The sequence below is a fragment of the Lepisosteus platostomus genome, chromosome 3 (assembly GCF_059453375.1).
Source record: "Lepisosteus platostomus isolate fLepPlt1 chromosome 3, fLepPlt1.hap1, whole genome shotgun sequence".
Classification (NCBI taxonomy): domain Eukaryota; kingdom Metazoa; phylum Chordata; class Actinopteri; order Semionotiformes; family Lepisosteidae; genus Lepisosteus; species Lepisosteus platostomus.
In genome coordinates, this window is record NC_142613.1 from 2,609,249 (window position 1) to 2,631,792 (window position 22,544).

At 45.8% G+C, this 22,544-nt stretch overlaps 2 protein-coding genes and 1 long non-coding RNA gene across 3 annotated transcripts in view; 1 reads left to right on the top strand and 2 right to left on the bottom strand.

Annotated features, from left to right (window-relative positions):
- LOC148674065 (uncharacterized) overlaps window positions 1-22,544 on the bottom strand; it is a 117,421-nt gene that overhangs the window by 65,642 nt on the left and 29,235 nt on the right. The gene's annotated exons all lie outside the window — the stretch shown is intronic.
- Window positions 11,707-12,611, top strand: LOC148674071 (uncharacterized). Its single transcript, XR_015934111.1, has 2 exons — window positions 11,707-12,196; window positions 12,569-12,611. It is a non-coding gene; the product is annotated as an uncharacterized LOC148674071 (long non-coding RNA).
- LOC148674072 (uncharacterized) lies at window positions 14,578-21,764 on the bottom strand. The gene has a single exon (XM_088623807.1). The coding sequence runs from the start codon at window positions 21,298-21,300 to the stop codon at window positions 18,091-18,093; it is 3,210 nt and encodes a 1,069-aa protein (XP_088479933.1). The 5' UTR covers window positions 21,301-21,764; the 3' UTR covers window positions 14,578-18,090.

The following is a 22,544-nucleotide window of genomic DNA, read 5'->3' on the forward strand; positions in this document are numbered from 1 at the left end:
CTGTGCTACAGGTTTACCTGGGATCAGTGTGTCAGTCATACAGCAGCCCAGCTGGAACAGTGTGTAGTTGTGTCTGCTGTGCTACAGGTTTACCTGGGATCAGTGTATCAGTCATACAGCAGCCCAGCTGGAACAGTGTGTAGTTGTCTGCTGTGCTACAGGTTTACCTGGGATCAGTGTGTCAGTCATACAGCAGCCCAGCTGGAACAGTGTGTAGTTGTGTCTGCTGTGCTGTGGGTGTATCTGGGATCAGTGTGTCAGTCATACAGCAGCCCAGCTGGAACAGTGTGTAGTTGTGTCTGCTGTGCTGTGGGTGTATCTGGGATCAGTGTGTCAGTCATACAGCAGCCCAGCTGGAACAGTGTGTAGTTGTGTCTGCTGTGCTGTGGGTTTACCTGGGATCAGTGCGTCCCTGCGGCAGTCATACAGCATCCCCAGCTGGAAGGGTCTGCCCAGAGCTGCCATCTCAATGGGAACAGTTCCTACAGATGACATGGCTGGTGGTGGACTGGATACTGTAGAAAGAAGGTTTAAAGTCAACAGTTATATATGTTTGTATCTTTACATATATAATTTAGGTTTTACATTAATGGATGTAGCTGTGAATCTGGGTATCCAGATAGATTAAATTCCTGGTCGATGAAGCTTGGCTCTGGGAACCTTCACTTATCTACTGCTTGGATTTCTGTCACTATTAAGCTATAAAAATTCTTTAATCTTAAAAAAACGGCATGGGCACTAAGTTGTTGAAAAATATATGTATAGAGAATCCTGGTTTGTATCCACCTGGTTACCACCACCCTGAAGTACTGCTTTGAAATAATACAGGAGTTACCCAGTGGAGATGCACTTTCTTTCCCCTATACAGCACCCAAGCAGCTCTTTTACAAAGTGAAACCCAACTGTTGCCTTATTTTATACAAAGAGATGGTGAGCTGTTGCATGTTTTTAGACCTATTTGTTTCTATTGTCATGACATTACTGCTGTCTATAATATTGTTTGTCCGCTGTTTCAACTGTACTTATCATTCAATACCCAGTTAAAACTTCCATGTTCATATATGCAATACTTTGATCACCCCCTGAAAATCAGGTAAAATATCTCATTACTACCTGGTTCAACTAAATCAGTTTTTTTCCTCTTCTTTTAAACTGTTGCCAGCTTTGGTGTCACTGTTGAAAAGGCTGTGTGTCACACAAGGATCTCTTCCAGATAGAGTTAAAATACAGTCGTGTCCTTCAGCCAGCTGGGGTGTAGGGCCAGTCAGGTCTATAGTGACACCTGCACCTGGAACATGAATAATCGGTGGTGGAATCAGAGCAGCTCCGTGACAGGCGGTCAGCTGAGCCTCCACCTGAGTGGAGCCGGCAGGTAGTCTTCATGGTCATGACACCTGACAGCCAGGTTCCACTGTGTTTACACATTTGCCTCCTTTCAGGGATGTGGGCAGCCGTGAAGGGCTGGACGTGCTGTGCAGCTGAGCTCTGCTGCTGAAAGAGGGAGAGAGAGAAAGAGACTCCAACCACTGGAGACGATCGAGCCACTGAGAGAGCGTTGATGCTTTTTCTCCTAGTGAGACTCAGTATAAAAGAGTCCAGCCATGTGACGTTTCCTCACAGCCTAGTCGCAGTGGAGCTTTTTCCACCAGACTGTGACAGGTGGAGCCTCGTCTGTGGCTTTGGGCAAAATTCCGAAGCCTGAACCCAGAGAAAAGTCCGGATGGATAGTGAGCCTTCACACCCAACACCAGCCTGTTCTGGAGTAGCAGCTGAGGTGGAGCCGAGTATCAGACTGTGCTTCCCTGGTCCAGTGGAGCTCCTGCTCCTGCTTCTCCTTCTGGGCATCCTGGCTCCCTCTGGTCTTCACTCCTTGTCTTCCTGCTCCCCTGGTCTTCACTCCTTGTCTTCCGGCTCCTCTGGTCCTGACTTCTAATTTCTGGTCTCTCTCTTGCTCTATTTATTAGCCATAGAGAAAGTCTGGTCTGCCACAGTTCTGCTTGTTCAGTTCAAATCTGGGATTAAAATATCTCACCTACAGGAATTTTGTTTTTTTCAGGAGATCTTGGCAAAATGTCCTATATTTGTTAAATCCTGTGACTATTCAGGTGTGATTCTCACAGATTTGATATTTTAGAGTTCTTAACTCATGTTTTTGCCATTCATTTGACATTAACAAGCAGAGCACAGTTCTTACTTGAATGGGTATGACACCTAGTATTGTAATTTAATGTTATTTATTTAATTAAATATTTTGTGTTTTTGTAAGGAAATGAAGTAAGAATGTGTGGAAACACATCCAGTGCTTTGCACATTCTTTTTCCAATAAGGAATGACGGATGTTAGTTTATTAGTTCAAAATTTTAACTTTCTGTACAAGCAATGGTGAGTGTCATACCTGATATTGCCACTAGGGGGACCACTCGGTATTATAAGCATGACCCTCAATCCATGGGTTTTGAATTTCGAGTAAAAAAACTTGCTGTAGGTCTTCTGCACAGTTTTTTTTACGACTTCACTAATATCGTACTGATATTGTTTTTCTGCTTTCCTGTTTAAGCACTGTTATCTGTTTAGCTGCACTTTCCCCATGTACAGTAAGAGTCATGCATTCAGCCTGTTCTCCTTCTGTCTGAGTTGTACACTTGTTTCTTGGCCATCCAGGTCCTCCACTAATAGAACTGTCTCATGTAAATACAAAACCATGCGCTTACAATACGGACACAGAATTGGTGTGACCCCGAGCAGCAGATTAAAAATGAGATTTGTCCCAACCCAAGGTGTGGATCACCCAGGCATTTATATACCTGTCCAGGATGAATCCTGAGCTGTTTTCTTGCTGGAAGCAAGTTGCTACCACAGTGTGCAGGACCCTCAGCAATGACCTCTGTCCACAGACCTCACAGTTTCCTCTCAGAGACATCAGGACAGTTCAGCCCTCTGTTTCTCAAAGATGGATTCTGGTGCTGGGCGCTGGTGCTGGCTTTCCTTCAAAAACACCCCCTTGTTGAAATGTTGTCTACTAGAGCTGTCAGCTTTTAGAGGAAACGGAAACAGGCGGAGCCCCCCTCCTGAGCTTTCGATCTTTGCAAACTTAAATTTTGTGGTTGTTCAGTACATGCTGTGCCTCGCACTGAACAGGTTTCTAAAATGTTACTCTGGGGAAGCAGTATTGTAACTCTTATCACACCCCTTTATTCTTTGTCAGCAAGTATAACTCCATTAATGTGTTCTTCATTTTAAAACCTGAAATTTAATAGGGTATTATGTAAAGTGCTATAATGTGGCATTATGGCATAAGATTTGTTAAGAGAAAAAAGCAATTCCATTCTTTAAAACATTTTGGAAAAAAAGGTCTTAATGGAACTTGTGTGCAAGTGTTATTGGCTCTGGTACCAAGAGAGCATAGTGATTCTTATTACTGTTGTTCAGTCATAATGTTCACAGATGTGTGGTGTAGCTGATCAGGCTTAGGGTATTTTAACAAGTGATCCTATTTCCACAAAATCACTATTCGATTAAGCTTTGTCCAGCCATACACTATGGAGCAAGAAACTCAATCTGGCTATGATTGAGAACAAAGACAATAAAGACCTTCAGATAAAGACCTTTCTTTTCACCCCTACTGACAATATCCTTGCACATCAAAAACAGAAAGACAAGAAATCTAGACTGAGACATTTAGGCACAGCACCTGAGTTCCATCGGCCAACATGCTTGTTCTGTACAGGTCCTGGGGGTGAGACATGAAGGAAGAGCTGCTGTACTCGGCACTGACAGCAGATCCGAGACTCCCGTGAAGACGTCCTGCTCACGCCATCCCCACTAGACCAGCCCTCGGACACTTCCACTGCTCTCGCTATTGGACACCAGCAAGGTCAGTGCTTCACTTACAAAAATCTGCTTTGTGGAGGAATTTTCTGATAATTTTTTTGAACCGAGTGTGAAAGCGTGCACCTATGATACCTAAACTATTTCAGCCCTCAGACTGGTCCAGTTCTCAAGACTGCAGCACCAGTCAGGTAATCTTGTCCAGAAACATCACTATCGGAGAGCGACTCCACAGATCTCCTGCAGGTACAGCCTGCTTGAATCCCAGAAACACACACTTCAGCTTTACATTAAAAACACCTACCTGTGAATTTTATATTAATAAAGTGTTTTCAGTTAATAAGATGCATGTATTTTATCTGCTAAAAGAGAAAATGTCTTTGCCCCAATTATCATTATTACATTATTGTGTCTGTCTCTGCCCTCAAGATCCATTCTGCTTTCCAAACTATAAGTACTACAGCAGCATGAAGTTGCGATTTTTTTTGGTTTTATAATTTTAAATCACAACAATGAAAATTGTGTTATGTTTCTAAATATTTTGAAAAAAAATCAAAGTTATAAATTCTGACCCACTCATCAATGCCTCACTTATTTGTACACATTAAATTAAACAGACCACAAACATGTGAGTACTTCTTTATCAATCGTGAGCTAAGGATTGTGAAGGAGGTAAAAAAAAAAAAGCTAAGTTTAAATTTTTTTCTTTCTGGGTATTAGCAACAATTTTAAGACACTGTATTCCGTGCTAGCAGTTTTTTTTAAATACTTCATATAAGAGACCAATAGCCATTACCTGATTATTGTCTTAAAACATCCCTAAGTATAACCTTTTATTTAAAATATTTTATTTAAAAATGTATGTGCTAATTAACATACAGTATATACTGAACAATTTCCAAATGACGTTTTAGTACTCACCCGAAGACAGAGAACGTGGGGACACCTGTAGGTTGAGGATGTGGTTCAGACCGACTCTGCACTTTCTCACACTTATATACTGACCTAGGAGTCACTCCCCCTGCTGCTGAAGTCATTTCCCAGCAATGACTGCAGTTACAAGAAGTCAGGTACAGAAGAGGTCCAGGGCCCCAGCAATGGGATGATACTATTACCTGCACAGGTAGTACACCATCAGTACAGTATTAGAAAACCGCTCCCCAGCATTCATGCCAACACTCTGCCTGAATCCCAGAAACAAACACCTGAAATTGCCATTAATGAAGGGTGTGGTGTGCAGCTGAGTACTGCAGCCTCACAGCGCTGGGGCCCTGGGTTCAGTCACTGGGGTCTATCTGTGTGGAGTTTGCATGGTCTCCATGTGTCTGTGTGGGTTTTCTCTGGGTGCTCCTGTTTCCTCCCACAGTCCACAGACATGCTGGTACTGTAGGTTAAACAGCCCTGGTGTAAGAGTGTCCTGCAATGGCCTGGCATCCTGCCCAGGGTTACCCTGCCTTGAGCCCATTGCTTGCTGGAATAGACTCCAGCTCCCCTGGGTTCTTAGTGTTTGTCCAGTGAAAACACCAACATTGATCTGTCCTGTACAGCTTGCAGCAGGACCCACGGCCCGTATCAAAATTTCCTGTTTCAGTGCTGGTTTGTCCATTTCATCCTTCCAACATGCACAATTCAGCAGGGTTAGAAAATAGCTGCAGAGCACCAGGCTGAGGAAGGTACAGATACAGGCTCTTGGGCTGTAGCTGTACACTGTCTGTGTGGAGTCTGCATGTTTGCATCACATTGATGGAGGTTATTTGCAGGGAGGTCCAGCCCCACTGGCTGGGTCAGTTTGCTCTGTGCACCAGAGAGGAGCTCTGAGCTCTCAGTCCCCCCTTCAGTCTGCAAAGAGGAACAAGGATGAGCTGAGTTCTACTCGCAGGTGGATGAATCACTCAAGTACGGATCTTGAACTCAGAGGAGGAGAGGAGACTGGCCTTGGGGGAGCAGGTCTGCTGTCCCCCTCACTGCAGCCTGATTCTCACATCAGCACGACCCCAGAACACAGCCCAGACGAGACATTTACCCAAAACATGGGGTCTTTATTTCAGCTTCACTTGTACTGCGCTTGGTTTCTTTTTTGCAAGGATTAACTTTTCTTTACAGAAAATACAATTAATACAGGCTCTGAAAAACCCATTTTTGTGCTAAAGCAAAACTTTGCTTCTTTCCCCCCCAAACTGTTCTTCTTCAAGGCACTGAAAACAAGCTCTTGTTAAGGTTCTGGGATAGAAGAACAAAAAAGCCCAAATAAAATCATTACAGAATAAACAGGTTCAAAGACACACTGAGCAATACATCTCCATAAAAATAACTTCAGATTATTTTAACAAAGGGTTAATCTTGGGAAAACGCTTGTGCTAGCCAAACTTGCCTTCCTTCAGTCCTCGACTGCCAGTGAAATAAAGTGACAAATCACCCCCAGCGATGTGCCTTCCCTACTGCAGCTGAGCACACTGGTGAGGAGCAGTGCTGTGTGGGTGCAGACGGGGCGCTGGGCCTGCCTGTGCATTTACTCCTGAACCCTGCTGTCTGGGCAGAAGGAAACTGGAAGTGGGGGTGCTGGCCAAGAGAGTGAGGGGTAAGCCTGGATATGGGGGGTGACTGATATCTGGATAGCGCCGAGTCCGAGGTCGGGGAGAAGACAGAGCCTTCCCGAGGGAAGGAGAAAGAGAGGGATGGAGCAGGAGAGCATGACAGAGGTGAGAGATGTACAAGGAGACACAGAGTCATTTACACATTCAGTACGTGGACAGTGTCCATTAACACATTAACACTGCCCTGAAGCTACAGTGCCTTGCGAAAGTATTCGGCCCCCTTGAACTTTTCAACCTTTTGCCACATTTCAGGCTTCAAACATAAAGATATAATTTTTTTATTTTATGTGAAGAATCACCAACAAGTGGGACACAATTGTGAAGTGGAACGAAATCTATTGGATTTTTGAAACTTTTTTAACTAATAAAAAAATGAAAAGTGGGGCGTGCAAAATTATTCGGCCCCTTTACTTTCAGTGCAGCAAACTCACTCCAGAAGTTCAGCGAGGATCTCTGAATGATCCAATGTTGTCCTGAATGACTGATGGTGATAAATAGAATCCACCTGTGTGTAATCAAGTCTCTGTATAAATGCACCTGCTCTGTGATAGTCTCAAGGTTCTGTTGAAAGCGCAGAGAGCATCATGAAGACCAAGGAACACACCAGGCAGGTCCGTAATACTGTTGTGGAGAAGTTTAAAGCCGGATTTGGATACAAAAAGATTTCCCAAGCTTCAAACATCCCAAGGAGCACTGTGCAAGCGATCATCTTGAAATGGAAGGAGTATCAGACGACTGCAAATCTACCAAGACCTGGCCGTCCCTCTAAACTTTCAGCTCAGACAGGGAGAAGACTGAGCAGAGATGCAGCCAAGAGGCCCATGATCACTCTGGATGAACTGCAGAGAACTACAGCTGAGGTGGGAGAGTCTGTCCATAGGACAACAATCAGTCTTACACTGCACAAATCTGGCCTTTATGGAAGAGTGGCAAGAAGAAAGCCATTTCTCAAAGATATCCATAAAAAGTCTAGTCTAAAGTTTGCCACAAGCCACCTGGGAGACACCCCAAACATGTGGAAGAAGGTGCTCTGGTCAGATGAAACCAAAATCGAACTTTTTGGCCACAATGCAAAACGATATGTTTGGCGTAAAAGCAACACAGCTCATCACCCTCAACACACCATCCCCACTGTCAAACATGGTGGTGGCAGCATCATGGTTTGGGCCTGCTTTTCTTCAGCAGGGACAGGGAAGATGGTTAAAATTGAGGGGAAGATGGATGCAGCCAAATACAGGACCATTCTGGATGAAAACCTGTTGGAGTCTGCAAAAGACCTGAAACTGGGACGGAGATTTATCTTCCAACAAGACAATGATCCCAAACATACAGCAAAATCTACAAAGGAATGGTTCACAAATAAACGTATCCAGGTGTTTGAATGGCCAAGTCAAAGTCCAGACCTGAATCCAATCGAGAATCTGTGGAAAGAACTGAAAACTGCTGTTCACAAACGCTCTCCATCCAACCTCACTGAGCTCGAGCTGTTTTGCAAGGAAGAATGGGCAAGAATTTCAGTCTCTCGATGTGCAAAACTGATAGAGACATACCCCAAGCGACTTGCAGCTGTAATCGCAGCAAAAGGTGGCTCTACAAAGTATTAACGCAAGGGGGCCGAATAATTTTGCACGCCCCACTTTTCATTTTTTTATTAGTTAAAAAAGTTTCAAAAATCCAATAGATTTCGTTCCACTTCACAATTGTGTCCCACTTGTTGGTGATTCTTCACATAAAATAAAAAATTTATATCTTTATGTTTGAAGCCTGAAATGTGGCAAAAGGTTGAAAAGTTCAAGGGGGTCGAATACTTTCGCAAGGCACTGTACCTCCCTCTCCCTCTCTCTCTCACGTCTTGTGATGGAGTGGAAGAGGCTGCCCTGTTGGGGCTGTTCTGGAGACTTCAGCAGGCAGCAGACGGGCCTGAAGATGGGCGCGTCACTCCGGGGCCAAGGGGGGGGTGGGGGTTGCGGACAGACTGGCAGACCAAGGACACAGCCGGCCTCCCTCTCTCCTTCCGGCCCCTCGCCTCTCCAGCGCTCTCCTCCCTCCATTCTGACTCTCAAGGGCCTTGCAGACCGGCGGAGGAGCAGCCCGGCAGGGTCCAGATCCCTTCGGATTCAGACGGAAACACGTGGAGACAAACCGCAGACGCTCTGACTCTCCCCCTCCTCCGTTTTTCCCCGTTAGTTTCCTTTCCCCATCTTCCCACCTCTCTCGCTCTCCTCTCACCTCTTCGTCTTGCCCGGCTCTCTCACCCTTTTCCGAACGGATTTCTTGCCTGACCGGCTGGAGGGCAGTAGCTCCGCTGCCCTGGTCCGTCTCTCTCCCTCTGTCCCCTGGCCCCCGCGAGAGGGAGTGCGTCTCTCCGTCTTAATCCAGTGCACCCCCTCTCTCCGTGTGCTGTGGGGAGGGGAGTCTGAACTTCGCCCTCCTGTCTCCCGTGATGAAAGGGTCTGGAGGGGTTTTTTTGTGAACAGGCAGCAGAAACCCGCCGCTCATCGCAGCTGGCTCCTCGCGCACTCAGAATCTGCTCTTTTTGTTTCATGGACACACATTTGGAAGCGAGACCCCACATGCCATGTTTCTGTTTCTATTGTATCTGCTTCTGGTGTGTGTGTTCTGGACGGAGAAGAAGGAGAAGGGACTGTAGGCGACACGGGTGGTTGGAAAGGTCGACAGGCTTGGTTTCTTGGTGCTACTTATTCCCCGACAGGTACATTTCTCTTTCTCTCTGTCCCTGTCCTCCTCACTCTCCTCCTAACTCCCTCCTCCAAAGCCCAGACTTTCTCACTGTCCCCTGCTCCTTGATTTGATTATTTCCAGCTCTGGGTTCTGATAATGATGGTTATTATTATATTATTGTTATATTATTATTATTATTGGTATTGTTATTATTATAGACACACATTTCTCTCGTGGGTTTGTGGTCAATCTTTTCATTTCAAAGTTGCCTTTTTGGTTTCTTTTCCTCTTGATAGAAATAAAGGTTCAGGAATTGTTTTAGGAACTTTCAGCTGTGTGTTGGTGTCCGTGTGGGTGGAGGGGGGTGGCGGGGGCAGTGTGTGTGTTTGAAGGGGGGATGATTGGGTGTGTGTGTGGGGGGAGAACAGTCTGGTATACTGATAAGAGTGATCCCGGGTGAGATTTGTGTGTCCTTGATTTCACAGCCGACAGGAATTCAAGTTGCTGTTCAGTGACATGTGCTGGAAGTTCCAGCGACGGCCGCACGGTGGCAGCATCGTTGCGCAATCACGCTGTCTGCAGCTGAACATTAAACTCGTGAAGGCGGACCCTTCTGCACGCATTCAATAGAGCTGTGCGTGGACTGCCAGTGGTCCGCTCTCCTGCCCCTGCGCTGAGGTGCCCCCTCGCCTCACCCTGACCCCGAGTTCCTCCAGGCACGTCAGCCCTGGAGCCTGGAGACCTGTTACTGCACCTCGGAGGGTTGAACACACCAAGCATTGTTTTTCCTTGCAAAGGAACAAGTAATAGGTTTATTCCATGCTGAAAAAATGAAGAAAGAGAACACAACGTTTCGGCCGTGGAGCCTTCTTCAGGTGTCAATTGTTTTTCCTTAGCGACACGCATGTGGCGACATTTTTTAAAAGTAAGATATTGTAACGCAACAGCGGTTCAGGCGGGCGCCCTTGCCGCATCAGGTCGGCCCGGCACCGTCGGGGGCTCGAACCCAGGACTCCCGCGTCACTTAACAGGGACACAGCCCGGTGAGCTAAAGAGGGATCTCTATGTATCCCAGTGGCTGTAATCCTGTTATTACAGGGAAGGGCAGAGCGGTAAGCCGGCTCTTACACACCACTGACGGCCATAAGCGTTACAATATAAACTCGTATCTTTAAAAAAAAATACGGGCTGAACTGAGTTCATCGGCTCTTTTCCTTTGCGCTGGTGGTTTTCAGTCCAGGGCGGTACTGGTAGCAGTATATGTAGCCACTAGAGGGCGCCGGTCTAATTCTTTCGGGAGGCTGCTAATCGTGTCGTGTTGCAAGAAACAGGCGGCAGTTTCGCCGTTTAATCAGCGCTCATATGGTGCAAGTAGCTCTACCAGCCCGCAGCTCCCGGCTACCTGGATGGGAGACTCCTGGGAAACTCAGGCTGCTGCTGGAAGAGGTGTTAGTGGGGCCAGCAGGGGGCGCTCACCCTGCGGTCTGTGTGGGTCCTAATGCCCCAGTGTAGTGACGGGGACACTATACTGTAAACAGGCACCGTCCTTCGGATTAGATGAAAAACCGAGGTTCTGACTCTCTGTGGTCATTAAAAATACCAGGGCGTTTCTCGAAAAGAGTAGGGGTGTTACCCCAGTGTCCTGGCGGGGTTACCTGCGGTCAAGGCCGCAGACACGGTCTCCTGATTACCGGTTCGGTTCTCCTGCGCCGTTGTGTGTCGGGGGGGCGGAGTGACTTCTCCCCCCGCGAAAAAACAAGGCGCTATATCCCGGGAACCAGAGCAGCACAGCGGTCACTACGCATCGGCACGAACCGCCCAAGCGCAGCACCAACTCGCCGTCTGTGCCGTCCGCGGGGAGGCCAACCTCTTCAAACTGCCCTGAGGCGAGAGAGAAGGGACAGGTCACCCCTGTTATTACGTCATTACGGGTGGAAATGAGCGGGAACGCAGCGCCCCGCGAGTGGCGGCAGACGCGCCTCGCCGCAAGCTCGAGGGTTTTCAAAACTGCCTGTGAGTGATTGGCACCAGCACGCAGCCAATCACCTGTCTCGGCGTGTGCCTGGGGCCCCGCCTACACTGGAGAGAAGCGACGGTGATTGGCCCGCAGGTTTGCCGCTTTCGCGGTGGCTCCGCCTCCCGTAGCGCGAGATTCCCGTTTGCTCGTGAGCTGTGTAACGTCTCTTGCCGGTTGTCGGGCGTCACAGGTTAGTCAAAATAACTTTTAATATTTGACATAAATTGTGGATATAGTCACCTGTTATGTGTTAAACACTCATTATAACATGTCTACCGTTTTGTTCGAAGGTTGTTTTAACTATACAAAGGACAAGTTAGCCATTTGGGTCAATAATCTTGCTTTGAGGTAAACTTTTAGAAACAGCTTGTGCGAGTTTAGGGGTGTGTGACAGACAGTACAGGGGGACCCTGTTAATAAAGGCAGGAAAGGCTCCTGCAGGGCTCCAGACGGCCACAGGGAGGAGATCATCTTCAGATTTTAAAAGATGTCAACTGGACAGCGATAACCCTGTTTCTCCAGTGTGTTTTATGGCGCTTAGCCGGGGGAAGTCAGGATTTGACCAGTCACATGCTGTGCTTTGGTCTAATTGAGGTGCTCATGTCCCTATTTCAGTGTCTCTTCGTATGAAGCTTATTTAAAAACACAGAGATTATTTCTACAAGCAAGACTAAAATGTGTCCATGTGGTTCGGTTGATGGATCTGCAGTGTTGTCAGCCTGTCTCTCTGGTAATTTGTAAAGACTTGGTATGAAACAGGTCTAAGTTATAATAATAATAATAATAAACTTTATTTTATATAGCGCCTTTAAAGGTGGCTTCTCAAAGCGCTTTACAGGATGACAATAACAATAAATAAGAAGACTACAACAATAAATAAGAAAATTTCACAAGACAGGACATAATTATAATTACAACAATACAACAATAACAATAGAGGAGACCGTGGAAGATGGTATTAAGAAGAGCAGAGGGGTGAAGAATGGAACCAGTTAAGTAAAGGCTTTACTGAAGAAGAAAGTTTTGAGTCTGGATTTGAAAGAGTTTAGAGAAGGTGACTCTCTAATATCCTTGGGTAAAGAGTTCCAGAGCTTGGGGGCATAGCAGGAGAAGGCCCTGTCGCCCATACAATGTAGACGGGCTTGGGGGACAGTAAGGAGGGCAGAATTTGAAGAGCGGAGGTTGCGAGGTGGGGAGTAGGGCGATAAAAGTTCAGACAGGTATTGAGGTGCCAAGCCATGTAAAGCCTTGTAGGTGAGCATGAGGATTTTAAAGTCTACGCGGAATTTGACCGGAAGCCAGTGCAAGGACTCCAGGATAGGAGTAATGTGAACACTTGTACTAGACCTGGTCAGAATTCTGGCTGCTGAATTTTGGACATACTGCAGCTTGTTCAGAGTAGATTTAGATACACCAGGGAGCAGAGCATTGCAGTAGTCAATTCGAGAGAATACAAATATGTTGATCAGCTTTTCAGCCACAGTTAATGATAGCATAGGGCGTAGTCTTGCGATATTTCTAAGGTGAAAAAAAGATGTTTTGACAGTATGCTGTACATGTGGGTCGAATGTTAAGCCAGAATCGAATATAACCCCAAGGTTTTTCAATTTTGATTGAAGCTCAAGTACAGAGCCATCTACAGACAGGGTTACAGGACTGGCTTTACGAAGTTGATGGGGGGTACCAATAAGCATGACTTCAGTCTTGTCACAGTTAAGATGAAGGAAGTTTTGAGTCATCCAAATTTTTATGTCAGAGATGCAATTAGATAGGATAGAGACAGCCACGTCAGTGTCGGGTTTGGTATGGATGTATATTTGAGTATCGTCAGCGTAAAAATGAAAGCTGAGGCCATGTGATCTTAAAAGCTGACCAAGTGGGAACATGTAAATGCTGAAGAGCAAGGGGCCCAGTATTGAGCCCTGGGGGACACCAGACTTGACAAGACCGATTTCAGACCTGTACCCATTGAGAGAGACAAAGTGACAGCGATCAGTGAGGTAAGACTTAAACCATTTGAGGGCAGTGTCAGAGACTCCAAACACAGTCTCGAGACGAGAAAGCAAGATGTTATGGTCAACAGTGTCAAAGCGGAGTTCAGTCAAAGTTCAGTTCAGTCAGTTCAGTCACCTGCACTGAACTGTCAAAGTTCAGTGCAGGTGTTTCCTTTCTACTTGAGAGGAATCCCTATTGGAAAAATGGACATTTCTGACAGAAGAGTTGACAGTTGTTCCAAGTGGGAGCTTTTCTTACCGTACCTCCGCTTTCAGCAACAGCTCAGTCTTTAGAGGGTCGTGGTGAAGTGGAGCCCAGCCCCGCAGACACAGGGCTCTCGACTGGACCACAGCCTGGACAGGACGCCAGCCCATCGCAGGGCAGTGACACTCTCCAGCAGACTCTACCTAGAGAGCTGTGAGTGCACTGCTCATGAGGTTAGACCAGACTGGGGGGCAGTAAAAGACACCCACTCTACTAGCAAATAAAGGTGTTCATGCTTATACTGACAGACCTGTGTGGGGTACTATTGGTCTTCTTTGAAACCAAAGTTTGCAGTCAGGTAGTGTCTTATGTCGGCGTTACACTACACGACTGTTCCTAGGATTTCCAGTCGTGGCCTTCCTTTACATGATCGTAAGAAAACCACAGCGAGTTGTAGAGAGTCGCATCGCGCGCCCATTACTGTCAGTTGTGTAGTGTGACATCCCCAGAGACTCAGTCATATTGCTCTTAATAGCCCCTACAACTCTCTGCGACTGGCTACGACAAACTCAGACAGGTTTGATTTTCTCGTAGCCAGTCGCCAGTCGCAGGGGTGGGCTCTTGTGTCTGCGACAGTCACAGCCAATGAGCGCCCAAGTGGAAGTACAATGCAGACAATGCAGCTTCAAGGAAAGAGGGAAAGCGAGTGTGTTGGACTGGGCAAATGGAGGAGAGGCTCGTCGAACTGTGGAGCCAGCACAGATGTCTGTTCGGCGTTTCGTGTTTGTTTACTTTCGTGCGCTGCTCCTCCTCTTGCTCCACGTTGATTGGCTGACAAAATGAGGCGACCTCGCGGTACTTTCGCGGCGCGATATGAGATGTGGAACCGGGATGAAAAGTCATGAGGGAATCGTGTGATTAGTCACCCCCTGCGATTCCTAGTCGTATGATTTGACACCCTCTGGGACAGAAAAGGCAGCCAGACTCAGCAGCTGCAGTCGTTAATTTTGACATGCTCTCTGACTAGAGGTCGTGTCGAGTCCTGTAGCCCGACGCCGGATTAAGGGACGACAGTAACGTGTCAAGAGCATTCTGGAGACAGTGGGCCAGCAGAGAGGGGGTGCAGTGACTCTCCTGCACAGTGAGAGGTGCTGGGGGAGCCTTTCCCTAAACTGAATCATAGGAACCTGAGAGACTCTTTAAAGGTGGTTCAGGAGACAGAGAGGATGAGAAGTATAAAAGATTGCATTGCTCAAGTTTCACTGAGACTGTATTTATTTAAAACCACTGAGCACAAAGAAGGTTACTTGTGCTGTTCTTCGTGAAAAGTTATATAAAGGTTATATCTCTTTAAAGACAGTACAAGAAACATGAAATCAGGCTAATGAATGAAAATTGTCTATGAATTCAATACAGAAAAAGGATCACAGAGAACACAGTATGCATCAATGTTTTATAGAAAACAGGAAAACAAAGGAAAACACATTTCAGAAATGATTTTTACTCCCTTGTCAGATCATCAGTGTAACAATTCAACAGTATCCCAGTACAATTATTTGACATATGTCAAACATTTGAACAAAACGAGTATCTATCTTGTGTATTCACTAACATGTATTTGCATGGTGCCAAAACCTATATGGAACAATAACTTTCATTTGCTGCTTTTCAATTTAGTAATTCTTTATCAGAATGTTAGAAAGGGGACATGTAGATTAGTCAAATGGAACATGTATAGTATCATCTTCATCAGTCAATCCTGTATTTCTCTAATTTTAAATCCAGCAATTTCAGCTTTGACAACAGTGAGAGAGAAACCCATGGTGGTGATATGCACTTAATTCTCATTTTTTAAAGTATGCTTTCAAACTATCTTATTTTTCACTTTTGTAAACTGTCCTTTACCCACTCTTTCCAAGTCTTCTCTTCCTGTGGAAGCAGACTCTCTCCTCTGGCCACCTTCTGCACTATCACAGCTCCTTCTCTGACTTGCTGTAGTTCTCTGATGCGCTCCAGGTATCCAGGCTTGGCTTCGTGCTCCTCAGCCAGTATCATCAGGTCAATGTAATCTGGGGTCCTGAGAGGGTCAGGCCGCAGAGCGATCTCTTTCAGACACTTCAGAGTGCGACTCAGTTTTTCAGTTAATTTTAAAACCTCTTTCTGTACATCTTTGTATTTCTTCTGAAGCTGTTTGACGACTTCCTTTGCAGTCATCTTTTTCCCCTTTGCGTCCTCAAACTGCTTTTTCAGATCCTCATATGTTCTTTTCTCTTTTCTGATTTTGTATTCCCATTTGTACTTCTGATTAAAATTTACATTCCAGACACATTTCCCAGGACAAATCCTGCAGTTTCCTTTATTATCCATTGCCCAACAACCTTTCTTACCATCATCATTAGGAATTTGACAGGGATAGTGACAGGTGGTATGACACACTTGGCAGTTGGTGATGTAGTTTCCAGTCTCAGAGATATCTTCCTTTACTGCCTCTGTGACCTCTACTTCATACTCAAAGTTCTTGTTTTTCTCTATACAGTGTTTGTGACGTTCCAGTGCTTCTTGTGTCTGTTCCAATTCACTGAGTGTCGTCAGTCCGACTTTGATCTTGGGCTGCAGCCCCTCCACTGTCACCTCCAGTTGATTGCGCTCTTCCAGGACCTCCTTTGTCAGCTGCAGACTTCGGGTTTGCATGGTGTTTAAATAGCTAAAGAATGTATCCATGCTTTCTGAACCCATCTGCCAGGTCATTTTGGCAAACATACCCTGATGTGAACTTCCTGTTGATCCCTCATTAGAAGCAAATAAGACTGAGTTGTTGAATTTGAAATGGCGAGGGGTGTCATTTTTCTCTTTGGCACAAGAGACATTAGCCAAGCTCTCGAGCTGCTGCAGCGATTAAGAAATTTGAAAGCCTGCAGGCACTGCGGACCTCCAGGACCCCACTGGTCGGGTCCAGGACTCACCACAGGTGGGGACTGTTATATCTGTATCAGCCACTGACCCACTCCAGTGAAAGAGCTCATTGCAGGCCTGCTCTTTCACAAACACTGAAACTCCCACACTCAATACTGTAGTATATTTCCTTTTCACGGTACACACTTTGGTTTCTCTGTTCTCACACACTGTCGCACACTTGTAGGCCCCCTCACACTTAACTCCCTATTGCCTTTCTAATAAGCACTCAGCACTGTGCTGTCAGACAGGCAGCTCCTGCTCCTCTTCTAGTACAGAGATGGGGTTCACGTCAATCAGCTGCTGGTTCCTAGTTTGGTGAGTGGTTCCTTACACCACCACATTCACGCCCCATAGTAAACACCAATCCCACAGCCTGCACACCCAGACCCCAGCCTGGCGTGCTCTGACCCCTGTCAGATCCCTCCTCTGTCCCTGCAGTGAAGTCACAGCAGATGCCAGACAGCCTCCCTCTACCACACTTCACGTGCAGAGCTGGGATCCTTCCAGCAATACCCCTGCCCTCTGGTCTTCAGTCACTTGTTACTATCACTTGGGCATGACAGCAGGTGAGAAGACCCCAGCACCTTGTCAGCCCTGTTCCAGCTGAGCATCTCCAGAGCCTCTGGCTGTCATTGTGTGCTTGCAGGTGGAACCCCTCAGGGTATATTTTATCGTTATGTTCTATAATTTATTTCACCTTATGTTGGAAGGCAGAGAAGACCATTCCAGGTCCTGTCTTCATAAAAATCCATGCAGAATTTTTTATATTTGTTCAATCTCTACTTTTATCCAAGGCAGGCGATAAAAGTAGTCAGTAAAAGCAGTGTGGTAAAGCACCACAGCCGATTTATCCAGGTATCGGCAAAGCTCAGAAATGTGTTGAAATTGACCTGTCTTGTTGCTTTGCAGCTTGTGTGCTAACACAGCTCTCCACTTGAAACTTTATTGTTTTGAGGTCATTTCCAACTAAATATCTCTCCAACTTTATTAGTGTTCCTGTTTGCCTTTGGTTTATTATTCCTTTACCAAGAGCTGTGCCAGATCTCACATTCCTCAAATTAGGTATACCACTCATTTATTTTTTAATGATTTAAATTATTTCCAGTTATTTTCCTGACACCCTCTATTAAATTAATCAAGCCTTCATAATGTATGAGACATACCTGTAAGTGTTAGTATTAGATAGGTAACTTTTTCATACTGGCCTGCAGCATTCTAGGAAGTGAGAGATATTGACCTTCAGAGGTTTAATATTTCCTTTTCACACGTTTTCTCGTCTTCTGGAAGTAGAATCTCTCCTCTGGCCACTTGTTGCACAATTACAGCTCCCTCTCTGAGTCGTGGTTACTCTGTTTTCTTGAACCCTGGATTAGCTTGACTGTTTAAGTTTTATCAGTTTTATTTTTTTGTATTCTTTCTGAAGTTCTCTTTCTGAAGACTATTTACTCAGCCCTCAACTCTTTCCCCTTTTTGGATGAGGAATAAAAGTTTCCAAAACGCCAGATTCCTTGAAGGTGTATTTATTTGGCAAATAAGATTAAAGGTGGTGTAATTTTTCATTAAAGCTTACCATACTGTACATTAATAGTTTAAAGTCGACACAGATAGCATCAAATTTGGCTTATGAAAAAAACTTAAATCAGAACAGGAAAAGAATGTCAGACACAAAAATCTTATTAAATAAACTATTAGTAAATATTTTCCATAACAAAAAAGACATCTTTTAAATTTTAAAACAAAGCAGAAAAAAACATGATTAAGGTGTGAAATGGTGAAATGCTAGATATTACATTTTCCATACTTTTCAGCTGTTGTTTATTTCCATTCTATTTTTTTTTTACCAAACAGACATTTAAAGAAATCTGAGGTCCCGTCCTTTGCCCACTCTTTCCAAGTCTTCTCTTCCTGTGGAAGCAGACTCTCTCCACTGGCCACCTTCTGCACTATCACAGCTCCTTCTCTGACTCGCTGTAGTTCTCTGATGCGCTCCAGGTATCCAGGCTTGGCTTCATGCTCCTCAGCCTGTATCATCAGGTCAATGTAATCTGGGGTCCTGAGAGGGTCGGGCCGCAGAGCGATCTCTTTCAGATGCTTCAGAGTGCGACTCAATTTTTCAATTAATTTTAAGACCTCTTTCTGTACATCTTTGTATTTCTTCTGAAGCTGTTTGACAACTTCCTCTGCACTCATCTTTTTCCCCTTTGCGTCCTCAAACTGCCTTTTCAGATCCTCATATGTTCTTTTCTCTTTTCTGGTTTTGTATTCCCATCTGTACTTCTGATTAAAATGTACACTCCAGACACATTTCCCAGGACAAATCCTGCAGTTTCCTTTATTATCCATTGCCCAACAACCTTTCTTACCATCATCATTAGGAATTCCACAGGGATAGTGACAGGTGGTATGACACGTTTGGCAGTTGGTGATGTAGTTTCTAGTCCCAGAGATATCTTCCATTACTGCCTCTGTGACCTCTACTTCATACTCAAAGTTCTTGTTTTTCTCTATACAGTGTTTGTGACGTTTCAGTGCTTCCTGTGTCTGTTCCAATTCATTGAGTGTCGTCAGTCCGACTTTGATCTTGGGCTGCAGCCCCTCCACTGTCACCTCCAGTCGATTGCGCTCCTCCAGGACCTCCTTTGTCAGCTGCAGACTTCGGGTTTGCATGGTGTTCAAATAGCTAAAGAATGTTTCCATGCTTTCTGAACCCATCTGCCAAAACATTTGGTCAAACTTACTCTGATGTGAACTTCCTGTTGATCCCTCATTAGAAGCAAACAGGACTGAGTTGTTGAATTTGAAATGGCGAGGGGTGTCATTTTTCAGTTTGGCACAAGAGACATTAGCAGCTTTGATGGCCTCTAAAACAGGTGGAGCCTGCCCATCAGCAAAGGTGACCAGAACTACAATATTGTCTGCAATGTCTTTTCCAAATATCGAGAGAATTGAGTCAAAGATGTACTTCTGTGTGTGTGTGAGACGTGCTAAAGCAGACTGGACCACAAAACACACTGCGTCAAGACTAACGATACCATTCTTATCAGAAAAGAAGTCTCTGATCTTCTGGGTGATGATTTTGTCCTGTCCGATTCCTCTGGTGTCCCCAAACCCTGGAGTGTCCACAATAGTGAGAGAGTAGCGAACCCTGAACCCTTCACTGTAGTGGATCTGATAGGCTGTGATCTCAGAGGTCTGACTCTCAGCCTGTGTCTTGTTGGTCTCTTCATGTATCAGTTTGAACCTGCTCTCATCCTCCCACTCCACTCCCAGGATGTAGTTGATCATCCCGTTGATGAGGGTGGTCTTCCCTGAGCCCGTTGCTCCCAGAAGCATGATTGTTCTGTTAGTCATCTTCATTGCTGGTATTCCAAAGCTGAGTTTGGGACAGGTACTGCCTTTATCTTTAGACAGATTAAGCCCGTAAATCGAAGGTTTGCCCTTGTTCATTAAAGTGCACCTCTTGGGGTCGCCTGTAATTCGCTTCACAGGTGTGGTTTCTGCTGTTGTGATCACCACTTCATCACTCGGTGCGCTGGTCCCACGATCCCCACAGTCACACCGGACTCTGATTCTGTAGGATGTTTTCTTTGTCAAGCCTTCCATAGAAAATGAATACTGTTCTTTGTTCGTTTTCTTCTTCAGCCACTGATCAGATGTGTCCTTACTGCCTTGTATTCCTTCCTCTCTGTATTCAATGATATATCCTAGTATGCTGACCCCCTCTCCAACAGCAGAAGGATTTTCCCATGTTATTGTGATGGAAGTTGGAGACACCTGGGGAGCTGAGGGGTTTCTGGGGGGGCTTGCTGGCAGAGTCTCCACACTGATGATGTCACTGCTCACTATGTATCCCAGCTGGCCCACTGCTTTGGATCTGAGCTCATACTCAGTGTGAGGCTTCAGCCCTGACACAGGGACAGTGTCCTGAGTGTCTTTGACAGTGACAGATTCCCACTCTTCCTGCTTCTTGGGTTTATATTCCACCCTGTACTCCAGTGTGGCGGAGCTGGGGGGGGACACCTGTACTGTCACACTGTTGTGTGTCACTGTGTGAGCCTCAGGGTTGCCAGGCTTTGATGGGGGCTCAAAATGCACACCTTGATAATCCCCACCCTCATACAGGAAGATACACGCTCCTGTGCACTGGTCATCTTGTTTAGAATCAGCAAAGAATTTAGTTTCCTTCTGGGCCTTGTTAATTTTCAGTAACTCAAGGAAAACCTTCAGACACAGTTTCATGTTCAGAACAGACTCTCTCTTTACCCATCCTGTACTGGCCTGTGTGTCAGTGTCTGTGTTCCTGCTCTCTGGGTGTCTGAGGTAGCTGGTCAGCTCTGACAGATACGGCTCAGGCTGGCTGAGTGAGGTGAAGCTGAAACAAACCACATTCTCAATGTCTGGATCAAACAGCACCTGGTTAAGCTCCCTGTGTAAAGACAGTACTTTTATACCACTGTGTTTCAGTTTAGTAAGATATCCACTGACTATGTCCATTTCTTGTTCTTTATTCTGCTGCCACAGTTGAAGCCTGTGAAAGTTGAAAGGTGAGTCTTCATGATGTTTTATCAGCTCTCTGAACTCTTCTTCATCCTTCCCACCTCCCCTTACAGCTGGCAGGACACAGGCTAATCTATCCATGAAATTCAGTTTGTACTGAAGGACCAGTTGTTTCAGATTTTCTATTTTTCTTTTGACGCCAGGAAAGGTTTGGGAAACTGTGTGTTTCTGCAAATCGCCGCATCGCATTTCAGTCACATCCAGGTTCTCCAATGCAGTCTGTGCCTGTGTGACAAAACAGTTGCTTATGTGTCTGACCAGCTTAGCAGCCTTGGAGTCCAGCTTGACCAGCGGGTACAGCCAGACCCTGATGGGCACAGCGTGTTCTCCTCCTTCTCCGAGCAGAGTCGGGAGGGCTCTGTAGACCTCAATGGCCTCTTTAAAAGTGGACGGGTTTGTCGCCAGCTGAACATCCCCATGAAATGTGCAGCTGAACGTTTCTCCAGCGGCCTTTTCCTGTTCTGTCATTTCTGTTCTGTCAGGCCAGAGAGCCTTTGCCACTAATTGAGATTACTTTCAGCTTTTCAATCGTGAGTTTCAGTTTTCCCTCGATCTCCTGCTTGTCCTCTCCTTCAGACACCTCTCTGTCAAACACAAAGTAGGCCTGAGCCCCGTACAGCACGGCTGTGACCACATGGGTGGCCGTGTCGTCCTCAAACACACTGGGATGGGTCACCTTCTTTTGGCCCAGGTGACTCATGGTCAGCTGCTCGTACCTGACAGTGGTGTTGTACTGCAGAGTGACTCTGGCCTGGCTGTGGGATTTCTTCTTGTCATTGAAGTACTTGGCGGCTCCTCCCACTTCTACAAGACCCCCCAGCAGACTGGCCTTCAGTGAGGCGTCCACCTGCAGGGCCGAAGCTTTGTCATCAATGGAGTCTGAGGCAGAGACGCTGAGCTCAGTTTTATTCTGGGAGCGCTCACTGGTGTTCTTCTGTAGCTTCTCATGGTCCCACAGCGTGATGGCTGCAATAGAATCAGGGTTGATTACCTAATGCTCCTGACACACTGGACAATGCCAAAGAGGTGTGTTCAGTACTAAGCTTCATATAGAGAGACACTGATGTAATAAAGAAGTTCATTAATCTTGTGATTCAACAGCTTCAGTGATAGAATTAACTGTATCATGAACTGAGAAGCTTAAAAAGACCTGTGAAGAGAGTTTAGGACATGTCAATGAAATTCAAATAAGATTGAAATTGTATTCTGTAATCCTATATTGTATATTGGCACTAAATTAATAGATTTCATCTGGAATGTTTACCTGGGATCAGTGTGTCAGTCATACAGCAGCCCAGCTGGAACAGTGTGTAGTTGTGTCTGCTGTGCTACAGGTTTACCTGGGATCAGTGTGTCAGTCATACAGCAGCCCAGCTGGAACAGTGTGTAGTTGTTTCTGCTGTGCTGCGGGTTTACCTGGGATCAGTGTGTCAATCATACAGCAGCCCAGCTGGAACAGTGTGTAGTTGTGTCTGCTGTGCTGCGGGTTTACCTGGGATCAGTGTGTCAATCATACAGCAGCCCAGCTGGAACAGTGTGTAGTTGTTTCTGCTGTGCTACAGGTTTACCTGGGATCAGTGTGTCAGTCATACAGCAGCCCAGCTGGAACAGTGTGTAGTAGTGTCTGCTGTGCTGTGGGTGTATCTGGGATCAGTGTGTCAGTCATACAGCAGCCCAGCTGGAACAGTGTGTAGTTGTGTCTGCTGTGCTGC